This window comes from Microtus pennsylvanicus, chromosome 3 (genome assembly GCF_037038515.1).
Source record: "Microtus pennsylvanicus isolate mMicPen1 chromosome 3, mMicPen1.hap1, whole genome shotgun sequence".
NCBI lineage: Eukaryota > Metazoa > Chordata > Mammalia > Rodentia > Cricetidae > Microtus > Microtus pennsylvanicus.
The window spans coordinates 88,145,567-88,165,189 of NC_134581.1; the positions used below are offsets into that span (position 1 = coordinate 88,145,567).

At 38.4% G+C, this 19,623-nt stretch overlaps 1 protein-coding gene across 3 annotated transcripts in view; it reads right to left on the reverse strand.

The window, feature by feature from the left end:
• Positions 1-19,623, reverse strand: part of Arhgap32 (Rho GTPase activating protein 32) — a 230,826-nt gene that overhangs the window by 109,397 nt on the left and 101,806 nt on the right. For 2 of the 3 annotated variants that reach the window (XM_075966423.1, XM_075966424.1), the window contains exons 3-5: positions 14,046-14,137; positions 13,522-13,563; positions 13,104-13,188 (exon numbers count right to left, since the gene is read on the reverse strand). In XM_075966423.1, coding sequence (XP_075822538.1) covers positions 13,104-13,188; positions 13,522-13,563; positions 14,046-14,137 — 219 coding nt within the window. The remainder of the gene's footprint in view (positions 1-13,103; positions 13,189-13,521; positions 13,564-14,045; positions 14,138-19,623) is intronic. The other variant, XM_075966426.1, reaches the window with a different exon arrangement.

Here is a 19,623-nt window from a genome sequence, read left to right on the forward strand (position 1 = left end):
TTTTTTTCTCTCTGGATGATCTGTACTTCTGTCTTTCAATATCCAAATTCCGTCCAGTTTCCAATAAAGGTATATTCTATTTTACTTTGAGTGCTTCGGGAAATCACCTCTCAGACATTTGAATACCTATACATTTATACTTTTTCTTCTTAACTGCTTACTGCTACACTGTTCGCTCTCCCAGAGACTTTCTGTCAGAAGTACTCTCTAAGTGGTGATGCAAGGTTTCCAAGAAAGCTATCTGGAAAAGAACTAAGTTCTACACCCAGGTCTGAACAATGCATGTCTTTTATGCACTGTCTAAACCAAACTACGAAAAGAATGCGCTAAATTTACCCACAGAAATTGACAAAACTCAGTAACTTAAGCAATTTTCATGCTCTTCAAATTAACAGTATATCAGTCCTTTATTAGAAATAGCACAACTTTCAAAGCTCATATTTTTAAATTCATTCCAAATCTATCTTTGGAATGATGCTTCCTGTATTAGCTTTACTTTTTTATCACCAAGGAAACCAATCATTATTAGTGTTGTTAGAATTTTTAAAAATACAACTCTACTCATCAAGCTCCAAGTATTCAGAAAAGTCCTTTCTCACAGGGAGGGTGAAAGGCGAGTAAAACCCGACACTCCACCCACAGCACAGTCATTCTCCAATGCTTAATCAACAGATGGCAAAGAGCACAGAGAGTTCTTTTTTCATTCATCGTTTACAGTTGGATAATGGTGGCAAATTCAGTGTTGTAGCTATAAACTGTAAACAAGCTTCCTTTCATGTCAGAAGCCTACAGGAGATAGAGACGTGAGAACAAGCTCTGCTGTAAAAATTAAATGATCCACCCACATAATACTTCATCCCCTAATCTCTGCAACTAGGAATTCAACTACCTAGTTTATAGCACTGGTTTAAAAAAAAGGCCTATGGGATCATATTTCATTATCAAGCAGATAAGCACTAATTTTGGTTTATGGGTTAAATATCAGTAACACAATTGGCCTTCAAGTTTATTAAAGAAAGACTAGAGATCTACAACACATTTTAGTATACCTACTGAGTCAGCAGAGCACTGTCTCCTCAGATGAGTGCAGATGAAGGAACTGATTTATTTACTCATGTCTAAACACTACAATCACACTCAGCTCAGTGTGGTGTTCATGGTCTACAAATGTAAAAATAAACAAAAAGTCCATCAAGGACCACAGCAGGATCATGTCCCATTTGATTGTGACTTACATCAGAGCACACATTTGTAGAAAGCAAAAAATTACACATTTTTGCATCATCGGGGCCTTCTGAGCAAAGATCACAGGTGACTGGGTTTAGGGGTTAGACTGAGAAGTGAAACTGTCATGAGACAGAGCCTTGCCTCTCATCCTACGTCATGTTTACATTCCAGGATGTTTGTGAATTTTCCTCAGAGAAGGTGCAAAGTCCAGTGCAAGGTCTTTCTCCACAGTGGCAAAGAGAAATGCTGGGTAAAAGTACACATATCCTAAACTAAACTCCTAGTTTCGTAACTGTATCTCTCCTGGGCTACAAACCCCAAACACAGGGTCTATCATATCACTCCACCCAACACAGCAACAGGAGTCATGCTATGATTAGAAACAGCAGATTTGCTGTTACTGTTGGGTCTTTAACTGTAGCTTACAGAGTAGTGGTTCTCAACTCTCCTAATGGCTGAGACTCTTAATATAATGGGGACCCCAACAATATAATTGCATTGGTTAATATTTCATAACTGTAATTTCTCTATATTATACATTACAGTGTAAATATCTGGGTTTTATGGTAGTCTAAGGCAACTCCTGTGAAAGGTCTGGGTTGGGAGCCACAGGTTGAGAACCACTGGTACAGACTAACATCTTACACCTTTCATGGTTTCAGGGTCAATACACCCGTTTTCAAGTATTTTTCTGGTTAATTTGAAAAGCAAGTTTCAAGGACAATTATAACTCCAAAATATAAATTTCTAATAAGCTAAGGACTTTTACAGCAACAAGATAAGCTCACATAAAGTTAGAAACCCAAGTCTTGGATTACAGCAGCATTTGATAACTCCGTCTGAACTTCCAATTACCCCTCAATAATTTTCTCCTAGATGGAATATTGCTACAGAATATGCCCAACATTGAAGCTGCATTTTCCATATCTTTTGGATTGAGGAAAACTAAATTAAGGATGGGAAGACCCTCTGGAAAAAGTATATTGTGAAGTCAAACCTAACATCGTCATCTTCAGTCATCAAAATAAGTATGACATCCTCAGTGTTCAGATGACTATTTGGCTGCACCAAGCTTTTGCCTTAGCACTTCTGCCTCTTCTAGATAGGTATGGCGACACGTGTCTCTAAAGGAAAACCGTAAGTTAGGGTCAATCAGAACTACACAGATCTAGGCCAGCCTGAACTACATAGTAAGACTCTCTCAGAAAATACACCATGAAACAGAATTGCTGGCCACTGAGATGGCTAAGCAGGTGAAGGCACTTGCTACAAAATCTGATGACCTGGATTCAATCTCTGGAATCCACAGAGAAGAACCAACTCCCACAAGTTGTCCTCTGCTGCCCCCACGAGTCAAGGTATATACACAGGAACACACAAGCACACATGCATGCACACACAAAACAAATAAATGAAGAATTTCTGTCTTAAATACTTCAAAGACTACTAGGGAATCTAGTCTATTATTTAACTCTCATCTTCTCTCAGTACTCTGTGACATAACTAGATAAATATTTTTATTTTTCTTTAACAAATGGCGGCAACAACATAGTTCATATACTTTTTAACTTTCAACTAGGACATTTTAAAACTATGGTTCATTTTTTTTAACTAAACTATTAGTTCAGCCTGATTATTCTTTTCTATTTGAAAAGGAACATTCAGAATGTCTGTACAACACAGTAAGTTCTTCAGCAATGCGTATTTCAAACTCCTTTACTAAAATGGTTGTCAAGAATTAATGAGACCATGTGCAAACAGTTAAAAATAATTCAAATTACCTTATTTAAAATGAAAGTGTAAGGCTGGGGATACAGCTCAGTGTTAGAAAGTTCCCCTGCATTTAATCCTCTGCACTTGGGATGAGGGGATTCCAGAACCAGGTGTGTTAGTCTAAAATCTAATAAGCATTTTGGAGGCAGAGTCAACAGACAAGGCCAGCATAGGCTACATGGTAGGTTTTAGACCAGCCTGGGCTCCAAAGTAAAACCTTGTTTCAAATAATCAAATAAAATTCCAGGCTTCAAAAAATGTGTATTATTACTCCTCACTGTTTTTAAGCCACACTTCACTGCCTATTTCTCCATTTCACAGTATCAAAGCAAGACTGTAATATAGGGGAGTCACAGCTGCACTCCCATGTTACTTCCACAATGCTCCCCCATAAAAAAACCTTAGAACTCATGCGTTAAACTTACACTTTTCTTATTTCTGACTAAACCTGATCTGCCACCTTGCACTGAAATTACTTACCAGTATATATAAATGTTGGGTAAAAGATTAAAACTAAACAAATGATTTCCTATAATCGAACATGTCCACTTGCCAGGCTACCACTAGATGGCAGTATGACACAGAGCACAGAGGAAGAGAGGGCCTTGAAATTGATAAAAGTACCTATTGTTTCTATGAACGTTACAGGAGACTTTTTTCCCTCTCAGCAAAACAAATATCTTGTGATATCTGGATAAATCATTTTTTTTGTTCATGAGACAATACAATTTGAAAAAAATGCAATAAAAGTTGCTGGGAGCAGCACGGTACATGCCTGTAGGATACTATGCCAAACCAGTGTCAGCACTGATTTCAGTATGGTGACCTCCCAGGAGTGGAGGACCACCAATTGCCTAACATAAACAGTATCTTTCGTTTTCATATTTTTATTTCCTTAAACAAAATACAATACACTGGTGCATCAACAACTATAGTTTGTAGCACCAAAGTACTTTTCAAAGGAAATTACAAAAAATTGACTGCATTTATTAAAAACCTCTATATGAGGACATTGATTAACAGGTGGAACCCAAATTCAGCATAAGTAAGACCCTGGGTTAAATACCCAACAATGCACCCAGCACTCACTGGCTGGAAGTAAAACGAACTATTAAAGGCCTGATCTCTCGGTCCCAGGAGAACCAGCGTTGGGGTGAGTTTCTGGCCCGCGGCGCCAGCCGGGGACGGGGAGCTCGGGGGTTCCTTGGCCTCCTGTACTTCTTGGGCTCTCTGCAGGACCTCTATTCCCTGGGTACTGCCTCTTTCTTCCTGGCCCACCCAGCTTCCGTCCAGAGCCCTCCCCACTTCGGCCCCACCGCCCTCTTTCAGCGCGTGGCATTGGGCACTGGGTCCCAGTCCTCGGGGCGCCCGGGCGGGCTACAGTTCCTTTGTTTCTGAGGCCTGCCTGCACCAAGCAGGGTAGGCGCTTTGTTTGCGAGCTGCCCAACCAGCACGGAGGCCTGATCTCTCGGCCCCAGGAGAACCAGCGTTGGGATGAGCCAGGGAACCCTGATTGCTTTTCGGGCTGGGGTGAGACTTAATTGGGGGAGGGGGAGGGAAATGGGAGGCAGTGGCGGGGAAGAGACAGAAATCTTTAATAAATAAATAAATTTAAAAAAAAAAGAACATTCCACCCAAATAGGAAAGAATACACCTTCTTCTCTGCAGCTCATGGAACCTTCTCGAAAATCGACCACATAGTCGGTAACAAAGCAAACATCCACAGTTACAAAAAAATATTACTAACCACCTATGTCTTATCAGATCACCATGGATTAAAGTTAGAATTCAACAACAATGCTACCCCCGGAAAGCCTACAAAGTCATGGAAACTGAACAGCCAACTACTGAACCATACCTGGATTAAGGAAGAAATAAAGAAAGAAATTAAAGTCTTCCTGGAATTCAATGAAAATGAAGAAAAAACATACTCAAACTTATGGGACACTATGAAATCAGTCCTAAGAGGAAAGTTCATAGCACTAAGTGACCACTTAAAGAAAACAGAGAAAGCTCAAATTGGAGACTTAACAGCTCACCTGAAAGCTCTAGAAAAAAAAGAAGCAGACTCACCTAGGAGGAGTAGGAGACTGGAAATAATCAAACTGAGGGCTGAAATCAATAAAATAGAAACACAGAGAACAATCCAAAGAATCAATGAAACAAAAAGCTGGTTCCTGGAGAAAATCAACAAGATTGACAAACCCCTATCCAAACTAATCAAACGGCAGAGAGAGAATTTGCAAATTAATAAGATCAGAAATGAAAAGGGGGACATAACCACAGACACAGAGGAAATTCAGAGAATCATTAGATCATACTACAAAAGCCTATATGCCACAAAACTGGAAAATGTAAAGGAAATGGATACTTTCTTAGATAAATATCATTTACCAAAGTTAAATCAGGACCAGGTGAACAATCTAAATAGACCTGTTAGTAGCGAAGAACTAGAAGAGGTTATCAAAAACCTCCCTACCAAAAAAAGCCCAGGACCAGATGGTTTCAATGCGGAATTCTACCAGAACTTCCAAGAAGACCTAATACCTATACTCCTTAATGTATTTCACAATATAGAAACAGAAGGGTCATTACCAAATTCCTTTTATGAAGCTACAGTTACTCTGATACCAAAACCACACAAAGACTCAACCAGGAAAGAGAATTACAGGCCGATCTCACTCATGAATATCGATGCAAAAATCCTCAACAAAATACTGGCAAACCGAATCCAAGAACACATCCGAAAAATTATCCATTATGATCAAGTAGGCTTCATTCCTGAGATGCAGGGCTGGTTCAACATACGAAAATCTATCAATGTAATCCAGCATATAAATAAACTGAAAGAAAAAAACCATATGATCATTTCATTAGATGCTGAAAAAGCATTCGACAAAATTCAACATCCATTTATGTTAAAAGTCTTGGAGAGATTAGGGATACAAGGGTCATACCTAAATATAAAAAAAGCTATATACAGCAAGCCGACAGCTAACATCAAATTAAACGGAGAGAAACTCAAAGCCATCCCGCTTAACTCAGGAACACGACAAGGCTGTCCACTTTCGCCATACCTCTTCAATATAGTGCTGGAAGTTCTAGCAATAGCAATAAGACAACATAATGGGATCAAGGGGATTCGAATTGGAAAGGAAGAAGTTAAACTTTCGTTATTCGCAGATGATATGATAGTGTACATAAGCGACCCCCAAAACTCCACCAAAGAACTTTTACAGCTGATAAACAGCTTTAGTAATGTGGCAGGATACAAGATCAACTCCAAAAAAATCAGTCGCCCTCTTATACACAAAGGATATGGAAGCAGAGAGGGAAATCAGAGAAGCTTCTCCATTCACGATAGCCACAAACAGCATAAAGTATCTTGGGGTAACTCTGATCAAGGAAGTGAAAGATCTATTTGACAAGAACTTTAAGGCATTGAAGAAAGAAATTGAAGAGGATACCAAAAAATGGATGGACATCCCTTGCTCTTGGATTGGGAGGATCAACATAGTAAAAATGGCAATTCTACCAAAGGCAATTTATAGATTCAATGCAATCCCCATCAAGATCCCATCAAAATTCTTCACAGATCTGGAGAGGACAATAATCAACTTTATATGGAAAAACAAAAAACCCAGGATAGCCAAAACAATCCTATACAATAAAGGATCTTCTGGAGGCATTACCATCCCTGACTTCAAACTCTGTTACAGAGCTACAGTAATGAAAACAGGGTGGTACTGGCATAAAAACAGAGAAGTCGACCAATGGAATCGTATAGAAGACCCGGATTTTATCCCACAAACCTATGAACACCTCATTTTCGATAAAGGAGCTAAAAGTATACAATGGAAGAAAGAAAGCATCTTCAACAAATGGTGCTGGCACAACTGGATGTCAACCTGTAGAAGAATGAAAATAGACCCATATCTATCACCGTGCACAAAACTCAAGTCCAAATGGATTAAAGACCTCAATATCAGCCCGAAAACACTGAACCTGATAGAAGAGAAAGTGGGAAATACCCTACAACAGATGGGCACAGGTGATCGCTTCTTAGGTATAACCCCAGAAGCACAGGCATTAAGGGCAACATTGAATAAATGGGACCTACTAAAACTGAGAAGCTTCTGTAAAGCAAAGGACACTGTCACTAAGACACAAAGGCAACCTACTGACTGGGAGAAGATCTTCACCAACCCCGCAACAGACAAAGGTCTGATCTCCAAAATATATAGAGAAATCAAGAAACTAGACTTTAAAATGCTAATTAACCCAATTAAAAAATGGGGCACTGAACTGAACAGAGAATTCTCAACAGAAGAAGTTCAAATGGCCAAAAGATACTTAAGGTCGTGCTCAATTTCCTTAGCAATCAGGGAAATGCAAATCAAAACAACTTTGAGATATTATCTTACACCTGTCAGAATGGCTAAAGTCAAAAACACCAAGGATAGCCTTTGCTGGAGAGGCTGTGGAGGAAGGGGTACCCTCATCCATTGCTGGTGGGAATGCAATCTTGTGCAACCACTGTGGAAGTCAGTGTTTCGGTTTCTCAGGAAATTCGGGATCAACCTACCCCTGGATCCAGCAATACCACTCTTGGGAATTTACCCAAGAGATACTCTATCACATGTCAAAAGCATTTGTTCAACTATGTTCATAGCAGTATTATTTGTAATAGCCAGAACCTGGAACCAACCTAGATGCCCTTCAATGGAAGAATGGATGAAGAAAGTATGGAATATATACACACTAGAGTACTACGCTGCGGTAAAAAACAATGACTTCTCGAATTTTGCATGCAAATGGATGGAAATAGAAAACACTATCCTGAGTGAGGTATCCCAGACCCAAAAAGAAGAACATGGGATGTACTCACTCATAATTGGTTTCTAGCCATAAATAGGGGTCACGGAGTCTACAATTGGCGAACCTAAAGAAGCTAAGTAAGAAGGTGAACACAAGGAAAAACATATAGTTATCCTCTTGGATAAGGGAAGTAGACAAAATTACCGGGGAGAAAAGTGGGATCTTGGGGGTGGGGTGGGATGGGGGTAAGGGGAGATGGGGAGAGAAAAGGAAGAAGGGAAGGAGGGGGGACTTGGGGAAACAGGAGGATCGGGATAATGGAAGGTTGGATAGGGGAGCACGGAACCACAATTCTTAGTTAAGGGACCCACTTTAGGGTGGGCAGGAGAATTGACCCTAGAGGGGCTCCCAGGTGCCCAAGCTGAGGTCCCCAGTTAGCTCCTTGGGCAGCTGAGGATAGGGAACCTGAAATGACCCTATCCTAGAGCAATACTGACGAATATCTTGCATATCATCATAGAACTTTCATCTGGCGATGGATGGAGATAGAGACAGAGACCCACACTGGAGCAATGGACTGAGCTCCCAAGGTCCCAATGAGGAGCAGAAGGAGGGAGAACATGAGCAAAGAAGTCAGGACCAAGAGGGGTGCACCCACCCACTGAGACAGTGGAGCTGATCTACTGGGAGCTCACCAAGGCCAGCTGGACTGTTACCAAAAAAGCATGGGATAAAACTGGACTCTCTGAACATGACGAACAATGAGGGCTGATGAGACGCCAAGGACAATGGCACGCAGTTTTGATCCTACGCAATCTGCTGGCTTGGTGGGAGCCTAGCCAGTTTGGATGTTCACCTTCCTAGATATGGACGGAGGGGGGAGGACCTAGGACTTACCACAGGGCAGGGAACCCTGACTGCTCTTTGGACTGGAGAGGGAGGGGGAGAGGAGTGGGGGGAAGGGGAGAGGGGTGGGAGGAGGGGGAGAAGAGTGGGAGGAGGGGGAGAAGAGTGGGAGGAGAGGGAGGGAAATGGGAGGCTGGGAGGAGGTGGAAATTTGTTTTTTTTTCTTTATTCTTCTTTTATCAATAAAAAAAATTAAAAAAAATGAACTATTAACAATTCCTATAACAATGTTTTTCTCTCAAGAAAAGATATATGACATTAGCTGCATAATACTAATGGAAAATAAAGAATAAAGAGTGGTTTAAGACAAACAGTTTTTGATAGGTAATTACTAGTAAATATGTTTTCCTCAACTCTTGACCAGAAAAACAAAAAAATAAAATAAAAAATAAACTTTCCAATTAAGAAAAAAAATTAAACAGAAAAAATAAATTTAAAAATCAATCATTTGAATAATGACAGAAGACAGGTTGATCAAGAAAACTAAAACCTGGCTTTATGGTCAGACTTAAATTTTAGAATATTTTACACAGTTTATACTCTATAAATTTAAAAGGCATGATATGTTTTTCTTAATATAAAAACTAATCTTTTAAAAAGACAAAAACAAATTAGACCAATCTTAAATATTAACTTTAAATGATAATTAAAAGTTAGACCTCTTACTGGGAGCAAACACAAAGGTTTTAACAGGAAAACTTTAAACAACAGATAGCTCTAATTAATGCAAATTATTCCAGGGTATTTATTAAAAGCGATAAGTAAAAACATCCCCCCATGCTTAGGTAGAGAGATCAATTTAGAAATATTAGTAAAATGATCAAAGAAATTTGTATTTAAATACACGTAACATAACAGAAAATGTTCCAGGAATGTAAAGCTATCTGAACAATCTATTTCTAAAAAGAGAAACTCTGTATTTCTACTACTTTTTAAAAACAGCTATTCACAGTGGATGGAGATAGACTTAACACAACATGGGATAACCTTCTCTGCCCTAGGCTGTTATGTCTCTTTTTCATTCACCTTGTCACTATCTCAACTGTTTACATCAGAGCACATAATCCAGTTTCTTAGCCGAAAGAAAACATTTGCCACCGTCCAGTATTTCTAGTGCATTAAGGAAACCCCATATGAAGATAAAGAAAGCAAAACCAAGATTAAGTGACAATCTGACCTGTGGTCAGGAACGCAGAGTGCAATGAAAATGCAGCACAAAGCTCACGCATTCCATCACACCAGCATCACTTCTCTGCATGGTAGCACAATTAGCTGAGCAGAAGTCTTCCAAGATGCTTAATCTACCAGACTAGAGACAACACAGGAGTTTACCTCGTTTCTGCAACATAATGCTTATGTGCTGCCAACTCTTGTGTGTATGTATGTATTCATGCATGTATACGGAACTGAGAATCATTTACAAAGTAAGTAATAAGCAAGGAAGTGCTCTTAGGGTAACATACAAAGACAGCCTGACTTCAGATGCTGGCTGTTACCAGTGCAAGCCCTGGAAGGTATCCTTTCATCACTCAAATGTCCACCTCTCTAAACTGGGACAACAGAACATGACTCAGACGAAAGAACCAAGCTTAATGTTTTCCAAATGGATGATCTGTTAACCAACACATACTGGACAATCCATCAATCCATCTTCCTCCATGAATCCAAAATTGATAATCTTTAATAGACAAGAAAAATGTAGGTATCTATTTCCAAACTATAGTTTGTTGGTTTGTCTAGTCTTGTGCTGGACTACAGTTAAGACAAAAAACCAACAAGAATAACAAAAAGAAGAAAAAAGAATAATCAAAGTATTCTAAGATATGGTGCACAAAGAGAGACAAGACATCATTCATTAATGCACTGCCTTAATTTACCTGTTCTATGAACAAAATACAAAAAAAGTAACAATGCCTGCTACTGTCATAAATGTTGAGGAAAACATACTCTCACTGCCTTCAGAACAAACTGGCATAAAGTCACACACAAACACACACACAGTGCGCGTGTGCATACCTCCTGCTGTGTCCACATCCCATTATTCCACTATTGTCTGTGGTTTAGCTTTCTACAGTTTCAGGTACCTATGCCTTCAAAAGTCCAAGGATACTAAATGGCAAACAATAGACATAAACAACTCAAGCTTTCAACTGCATGTAATTTTGACTGGAGTGATAAACTCCATGCTGTCTTACCATTACTGGACATGAGACATCCATCATGTAGCATTACTCACACTATGTAGGATATAGCCACTTGGTGTTCGGTAATCATCTCGGTTATAAGATTAATTGTCATGGTATTGCAGGGCTCATATTTAAATAACCTTTATTTTATGTACTAATGGCTCTAAAATACAAAAGAAGATACTAGCAATTGTATTAAATATGTTGCTATAATTATTCTTACATTTTACTATTATTGACTTCTTACTACACCTCATTTTTAAATTAATGTTTTTCGTAAGAAAAAAACAGTATATACAGAATATGTGTTATTGTAGGCATCCACTAGAGGGCTTGGGATCTCACCCCCCCACCCATCCCCATCCCAGGTTATGGAGGATACACTTAAGACAGAAAAAACAACAAATTAACAAAAAATGCCACTATTTTAAATGTACATACTCCAGGACTCAGTGAGTCCTTTCATAGGTTTTATGGTTTTTTATGAACCTGCAGATGGATAAACAGCCCTGTCCTAAACTCGACCCTAGCCCATCCAAATGTAGGAACCAATGAAACGCTTGTTGCTACGCTGTTTCTTATGTAGCCCCTGAACCCCCTATAAATGCATGATGTATTCTCAGCCCAAGGTGCTCATTCAGCTAGCTCATCCAGCTGAGCTGTTTTGCAGCACCCGTAGGCACCTGTGTGAACATCAAACTGCCTCTTGCTTTTGTATCCAGTGGACTGGTCTCGGTTCTTGGGTAGGGGGAATCCCAAGATGTGAGACACCTTTTTAGGGGGTCTTTCACTACCCTTTGGAACTATGAGTTCCAAATTAAATGATCTTTTTTAAAGTTGTATTGATCATGGTCTCTTCACAGTATCAGAAAAGTAACTAAGAAATTATTATAGCTGAAATCTCAAAGATACTAGTATTTAAGCAAACAAAACACCCTTTGTTTGGTGTCTTATAGTCAACAGTCAAAAAGTCAAGTGTTAGAAATCTCTGTTGCATTTTAAACTGCCAATTATCTAGAACAGAATATCCTGAGCTTTCATAAATCCTATAGATCAAATCCATCTAAATAGGTTTTAAGATACAATTAAGAAAAGTAAAGTACACTTTGACACATATCAATCATGTTAGGAAGACTTCCTTCGAGATAAGGCAGAACTAGATTGGCAGGTGGGGAACTTCTCTATGTAGTGTGTGGAAATCAAGATCTCTTTTTCTATTTTGACTATCATGGAAAAAAAAACAAACAAAATGAAAAACAGCTTTTGTTGTTCTGGGAAAGCACAGCTTTTTAAAATAATCACAACCTGCCCTCTTTAAATTTTCATTTTTCTTTTTATTTATTTATTTATTTATTTATTAAAGATTTCTGTCTCTTCCCCGCCCCCGCCTCCCATATCCCTCCCCCTCCCCCAATCTCTCCCCCTTCTCTCATCAGCCTGAAGAGCAGACCGGGTTCCCTGCCCTGTGGGAAGTCCAAGGACCACCCACCTCCATCCAGGTCTAGTAAGGTGAGCATCCAAACAGCCTAGGCTCCCACAAAGCCAGTACGTGCAGTAGGATCAAAACCCCGTGCCATTGTTCTTGAGTTCTCAGTAGTCCTCATTGTCCGCTATGTTCAGCAAGTCCGGTTTTATCCCATGCTTTTTCAGACCCAGGCCAGCAGGCCTTGGTGAGTTCCTGATAGAACATCCCCATTGTCTCAGTGTGTGGGTGCACCCCTCGCGGTCCTGAGTTCCTTGCTCGTGCTCTCTCTCCTTCTGTTCATTTTTCACATTAAGTTGCCAGTGACTTATCACAAGAGCAAATTATTTCATTTGATACCAAGAAAGAATGTAGAGGCCAATACACTTGAAAAAGAATCAAGTGGGAGCAGTGTAACCTTCCAGATCGCAAAACTCAGTGATGGACTCAAACAAGGTAGTGTTAGCAAGGCTATATAATTCAGAAGACAAAGCTACTTTACAAAACCATGGACATATGAACACGACTCATAATGGGGGGAGGGGACCTTAACTGATCCATGTCAGTATAGTATGGTAATTAAAAATATGTACTAATTTGGCATCAAGTACTTATCAACAGAAAAGAATAAAAGATTTTACATCAATCAGTAAATATCAAAATATTGCAAATATTAAAATATCAACTATCACTTATCTCAATTCAGAATGTAGGAAATACTTAAAATATACCTGTATACTGCCAAATTCCACGTTCTCATAATGAAAATGTGCACATTCAGCCATCTTTGGGAAGTGTCCCTTGGTGAAGGGTAACCTAAAAAATACATGAAAATAAATATGAAACAAGATACTTGACTACTCAAAATTAGTATATATATACCATGGATTTCAGAGCTCATGCAAGCAAAACTGCTTAATAATAAGCACATGCATGTGAGCCATAAACATTCACACAAACCTTTTTAGAAACAAGTGGAACCAGATGCATACTGCATTGAATGTGTGGATAGCAACCAAAATTGAGACATTGTCTCTTAACCTTGCCCCAATTTGACGCTCATAGAAAAGCCAGACCTTTGACAAACTAACTGTAAACTGTCTGCTTCTGCAAAGCAGAATTCACAACACAAAGCACACCAGACTTTACCTGTGGATGTTGTCACAGCCCATCAGTCCTGGAGTGCTGGACCTGGGTACAGAACGAACATTTTATCCTTATCTTGCCCAGGCTTACACTTGAAGCTTATTTCCCTGTTTAGCCCTCCTTTATCAAAGCAGAAGCTGGATTTCCGGTTAAAACTATGTAGGAAAGACTCAGGTGTTTCATGTAACTTTCAACTCTAGGTTAGCTCTTTCAGGCTTCTTAAGGGCAAGCCTAGGATTCTGTAATTGAACCAATAAAGCTCATTTTCCTTAAAAAATGAGATTACGCATTAGAAGTACAGAGGCAGGTCTAGATGTTCCTGTTAGACAAATGAAATTTAATAGGCAACAATGTATACAGAAGAAAAATAAAGTGTATTTTTAGGAAATAAGTTGTATAAAGACCTACTCAGTTCAATCCTGAGTTACAACGTAAGGCTTAACAGTATAAATTGTTATATGCATAGAAAGATAGAACTGACATTCATTTGTAGCGATTTGTTGGAGTCCACTCCTGGCTGTACTTACTTCTTCACATGCTTAACCTTCATGCTTGCTGTACTGCCACAGGCCTTAAGGGAAAGCTCTCCGGGGATCTCTGGGACATCTGCTCCTCTTGCCTTAGAAAATAAAGAAAAGGAAAGCTATGGTGATTCTGTTAGTATTGAGACCTCTTTTATAAAAACACGTTACAGATAAATTTTTACTGTTTCTTCTGAACCTGTATTAATAGGAACATGTTTTGATATAATATTCCTTTAAATTGTGAAATTACTTGACTTTTAGCTATTCAGAATAAACTAACAAAAATATTAAAATTAAATACCTGAGTTTACCATATAAGGGAAAACTTGCTGTAAAAGCAAAAATTTTCTAGTTCTTGTCATAAAATTCTATAATCAGTTATTAGAATTCTCAGTACAAACTAAAATCTCTCCTAGGAGTTATTGGAACGAAACAATCTTGGTCACATTACGATTACCAACAAGTGTTAAAAAGGGTATTATGAATAATGGAACAACAAGCATTTCTCACTTCAAAAGTTTCAGTTTCCTAGCTCAAGAATCACAACCTTAACTAAATTAATTTTTTTCTTATAAAAAAACTAGTCAATATAGTTTGGATAATGTTAAAAATGTTTCAACTATATGAGGTAACTGCATTAACCTATAAGAATTGATTCTTGGTATATTACCATAAGTAGAACTGTTTTTTTCAATTTTTTTCTCCTTAGCAATGTTAATATTAGTAAGACCTGCTACAGTCCATCTTCTTAGATGTTCCCCTATTCTTTTCAAGGTTTTCAAAACAAGAAAGAATGTATACTATATTCTTCTGTATTTTTTTATTTTGTGTGTGACAGAGTGCATGTGAGTGAGGAAATACACGGTTCACCCGTCATTATGATGTTGTACTTTTATCTCAGGTTCCAGCATTAGTGAAAAATACACTGTCTGATGACTTTCCCACCATTGCTGTCTATAGCGCTGTCACCTCTTGAATCCACCCTTTGATGTTTCTGGTCATTGTGAAGAATTTTACTTTGTCATTTTCTTCTCTAGTCTATTACAGAACGCATATGAAAGCTATGGAATCAATGAATATATTCAGTGAAATGACAATGCAGACCACAAAGCCAATGTCTCTAAGCTAACAGAACAAAACAAACAAAAGCCCTAAACCTTCTAGAAGAATGATGCAATCATTTGAACAACTTCACACAAAAGCTGGGTGAGGAATGATTTCATTGGGCACCAGTCTGTAGGTCAAATGTTGCAGAACTCAACTTGCAGAGTTCACTTGCCTTTGCAGTAACCTTTACGGGACTGTGGCCATGTATGGTCAGAGTTGGGGAGCTGGCTAGACACTAATATACACCAGATGGCCCTTTCAGAAAAAGTCTGCCTACTTGTCTAGTATGAGATCTCCCCCATTTTACTTTTCTAAATGCCTTTGTTTTGTATTTGGAATAACTGATGAATGCTGACAACTGATAAGACAATATCTGGGATCATAAAATAACTTTCTAAATAAGGAAAAATCAATACAAGGTCCAATAATACAAGAGATTTATGAAAATGGTTGAGTGGGTCCAAATGGCAATTGGGAAGTAGATTTCTTTGCTATATTATTAGGAATATGATAGACGGCCAGCGGTGGTTTGAATAAGAATGGCCCCCACAGACTCATATATTTTTATGCTTAGTCACAAGGGAGTGGAACTCTTTGATAGGATTAGAAGGATTAGAAGGTGTGGCCTTGTTGAAGGAAGTGTGCTACTGGAGGCCATTTTTAAAATATATACATAAAAGCAGGTTTCTGTTTACCAGGAATCTCCCTTAATCTGCCCCAACGGTCAACTACCTTGCACTAGCTGCATCTACTTCCTGGTCAAATATGAACAGCCTGTATCAGTTCAAAGACCCCACCATGATAACTATCATACAAAATCTTCCTGCTTTTCTGCCCCCTAAGAGAGAGCCTTGGCAGTTTAACATCCAATAAACCTTTCTTCCTTCCAAGGCAATGGTCTAGTTAGGAGGTTTCACTACACCCTCCTTACATCTGGTGCTGAAACCCAGGAAAGCCTCTGCTTACCCATTAACAATCCTTCTGCTTACCATGCCAAAATCCTTCTGTTTAGGACAATATCACCAGTACTGCCATTTGAAAGGTGGGGGGGGGGGCACTTTAGACCTAAAAGCTAGTATTCATGATTTAGGAAGAATTTTAAAGGTCAGATTAAAAAATATAACAGAAGGATAAGACAAGGCTTCAACCAGGAAATCTAAAGATAAGGTCTAACAGCCAGTAAGAATGTAAAGCACGGCTAGATGCAAATAACTGTCACAGAAACAGAAAGAATCGTGTGGGATTCTATCATATACACAAAAGAATGCGGATACAAAAAAACACATCCTCATTGTAGGATTTCATGTACAAGAGGAACAGACAACTGGTAGAAAAAGTTGACTGAAAGGTACACAAGAGGTTTCTGAATTTTATATAACTTTCTATATTCAAATCTTGATCTTGTTCATACATGAAGAAAACAAGTAATTTCATCAATACATATACATAAGATTATGAGGGGCAGGGATATGCAGGTGCATACCTTTAATCCCAGCACTCACGAGGCAGAGGCAGGTGGATTTCTGTGAGTTCTAGGCCATCCTGACCTAAAGAGCTAGTTCTAGGACAGCCAAGACTACACAAAGAAACTCTGTCTACAAAATAAAACATGTTACTTCTCCATATGTAAATTAGGCTTTCATTACAAGGTAAAGAAAAAGCAAATGGTGAAAGGGCAGACAACATTATAATAGAAAATTGTAGGCCATTCACAAAATAGTAAAACAAATTAATAAAATTACATCGTAACTAATGTGCTCTAGAGGGACAAGGGTCATATAATATTTTTAAATCTATGCCTTGTCTTTCATTCTTGATTATAATTAAAATGAATAGGGAAAACATTACAGTATAAACTTGATAAATACAATTTATCAGATAAAACTCAACATGTTTTATGGCAATGATTGTGGCTGAAAGTTGTAGACCAAAGAAGATACTCTGCCCTCTCACATCTTACCAAGACAGGAATGGTTTCCTTTCTGCCATTTTCATCTTATATTGGCAAAAGTACAAACTGTCCATACAATGAAATAATCATGACTATAAAGCAATCAGGAAGATTCCAGCCTATTGCTGTGAAGTAGTCTGCACCAGGCTACCTTAAAAACAGTAAGTATGAATATGCATGTTGTTTTATTTAAAAAATAGAAGAGTAAGCAAAAGCTAATTTGAATGTTTACCAATGGGGAGACAGAAAAAGGGAAAAAGACAGATTGTCCCTATTTTGAGATTTTTGAGGCCACAGAAGCAACCTAAGTATCAGTAAAAATAAATTAAAATGGGAAAAAGCAGCACCCTCTAAAAATAGAGGGTGAAATAAAAGAAATGATCCTAATTATATGTTAGTGGCTAAGCCCAGAGAGGGATTACTTCAAGTGGCAATAAAGTAAAGCAATATATCCCTACAAGGATTATTTCTTACAAGTGAAACAGATTGCCTTCGAAAAAAACTGACATTCCTGTTTTGAAACTAACAGAGGTAGAAGATGGGCCAGTGAGGTGGTTCAGCAGGTCAAAGTCCTGAGTGCAGAAGCCTGGCCACCTGAGCTCACTCCCTAAGACCCATGGTGGAAAGAGAAAAACAGCTCCAGAAGGTTGTCCTCAGACCTCCAAACACATGCCAAGGAGCACGTGCCTGTTATTACATATACCTCACACACAAGCATACACACAGTAACAATTAATAAAATTAAATTTTGAAATGAAATAAAAATGGAAGAGTAGACCAAATAAGCAACTACTAATGTCACTAAAATACTAAGGCCTTCAGTATAGGAAACAGTAATATAAAACTGTATAGAACTGAGTAGAAGTCTGTAGTCATTTCTGCTGTGAATGTGATAATGCTATGTGTATGTTCACATATAGCTCTGATGGCATGACGGACCAAAGCAGAAGGCATAGAGAATCTCAGTCATGGCAAGGCTGACCTTGAATTGGTCTTCTGTGAAGTACCTGCAGATAAGGTTCTGAAATGAGTTCTATATGAACACAGATGAACTGAGAGCTGATTAAATATTGAAGGTAAAGTAAGTATCAATTACTGCACAAAAATTTGTAACAGGAAGGAAGTCGTTGTCATGGGGCCTTCATTTCTTTCTCAACACCTTTAGTAAACAAATATAAAAACATATGACATGTTTATCAAATGTATAGATAGAAGACCACTGAAAGGAAAAGTGACACTAAATGCTAAAGGTAAACAATTTCAATGAGTTGCAAAGACAAACTGAAATGAATGCCAAATTTACTAAGAATCAAATTTAAAGCCCTAAATTCATGGTAAAAGTTCTATTGTCTAAGGATGGGGTTGGAATATGATTTGTTTAACAAGAACTCACGTAACAAGAACTGAGGCCAAAAATCTACAAGAAACTTAAAATAAGACAAAGGGATTCCTTCCAGTAAAAAACCAGTAGTCTTCAGAAATACACATCTACAAGACGAACATTTGCTGCTCTACAGTTTGAGCCAATCAAACCATAAGGAACAATTGACCCATCCTACTAAAACATATTTTGATTTGGAAAACATGAAAAAACAGGAAGACATGTTTTGTCCTATTTTTACAGCTCCCTAACCCTCCTAAAATTACTCTAACATCCACCCTACTGGTGCAGATGACAAAAGACTCACTCACGTAACTGAGTGTGGTGACAATATATCCTAATAAAGAGGCTGGCAATGTTGCCTGGTTAACTGCAATGTCATTTAGCAGTAACGCCATGTACTATTATCTCTGGGTGTGAATCTTCAAAATGCAGTAAACTCCATGTTGATGTGTATCAGAACATTAACAAGGATTACAGACTTCAAAATTTTTATTCTTTGAGAATTATGTACATGAACACAATGATTTTTGGATCATACCCAACCCCCTCCACCCTTCAACCTTTTGAACAAAGGCAAAGGAGAAAAATGCAGTAGGTGGAAAGTGCTCAACGTCTCACAAAACTGAAAGAAATCTGACCCAGCTGTTCTGTGCCACAAAGAAACCAAGGCCAAGAAAAAACAGCAGTTAGCAGTGCTAGGCACAATGCTAATTAAATTGGCAAGTAATCTGGGGATCTCCATATCCTTTAGTCAGCAATTCTCTCTCTAGAGAATAAAAAGAAAAAGTCATCATAAAGTTATTCACTAAAGCAAAAAATATGAAATATATTTAGGACTCTATTAACTACAGAACTACATTCTACTTTATGGCACATTACATAATCATTAAATATGTTTAATACTTTTCAAGTTTTTTATTATTAGAGATTTACTTTCATTATCTTTAATCATGTATATGTATGTCTGTGTCCATGTGGGGCTATGTGCAGGTGAATATAGCACCCTGGGAGGCCAGAGGCCTAAAATACCCAAAATCTCAAATTACACACAGTTGTGAGCCACCATATAGTGCCGGGAGTCAAACCTGATCCTCTGGAAGAGAACTGATGAGCCAGCTGTCTGGCCCCAATGCACTGTT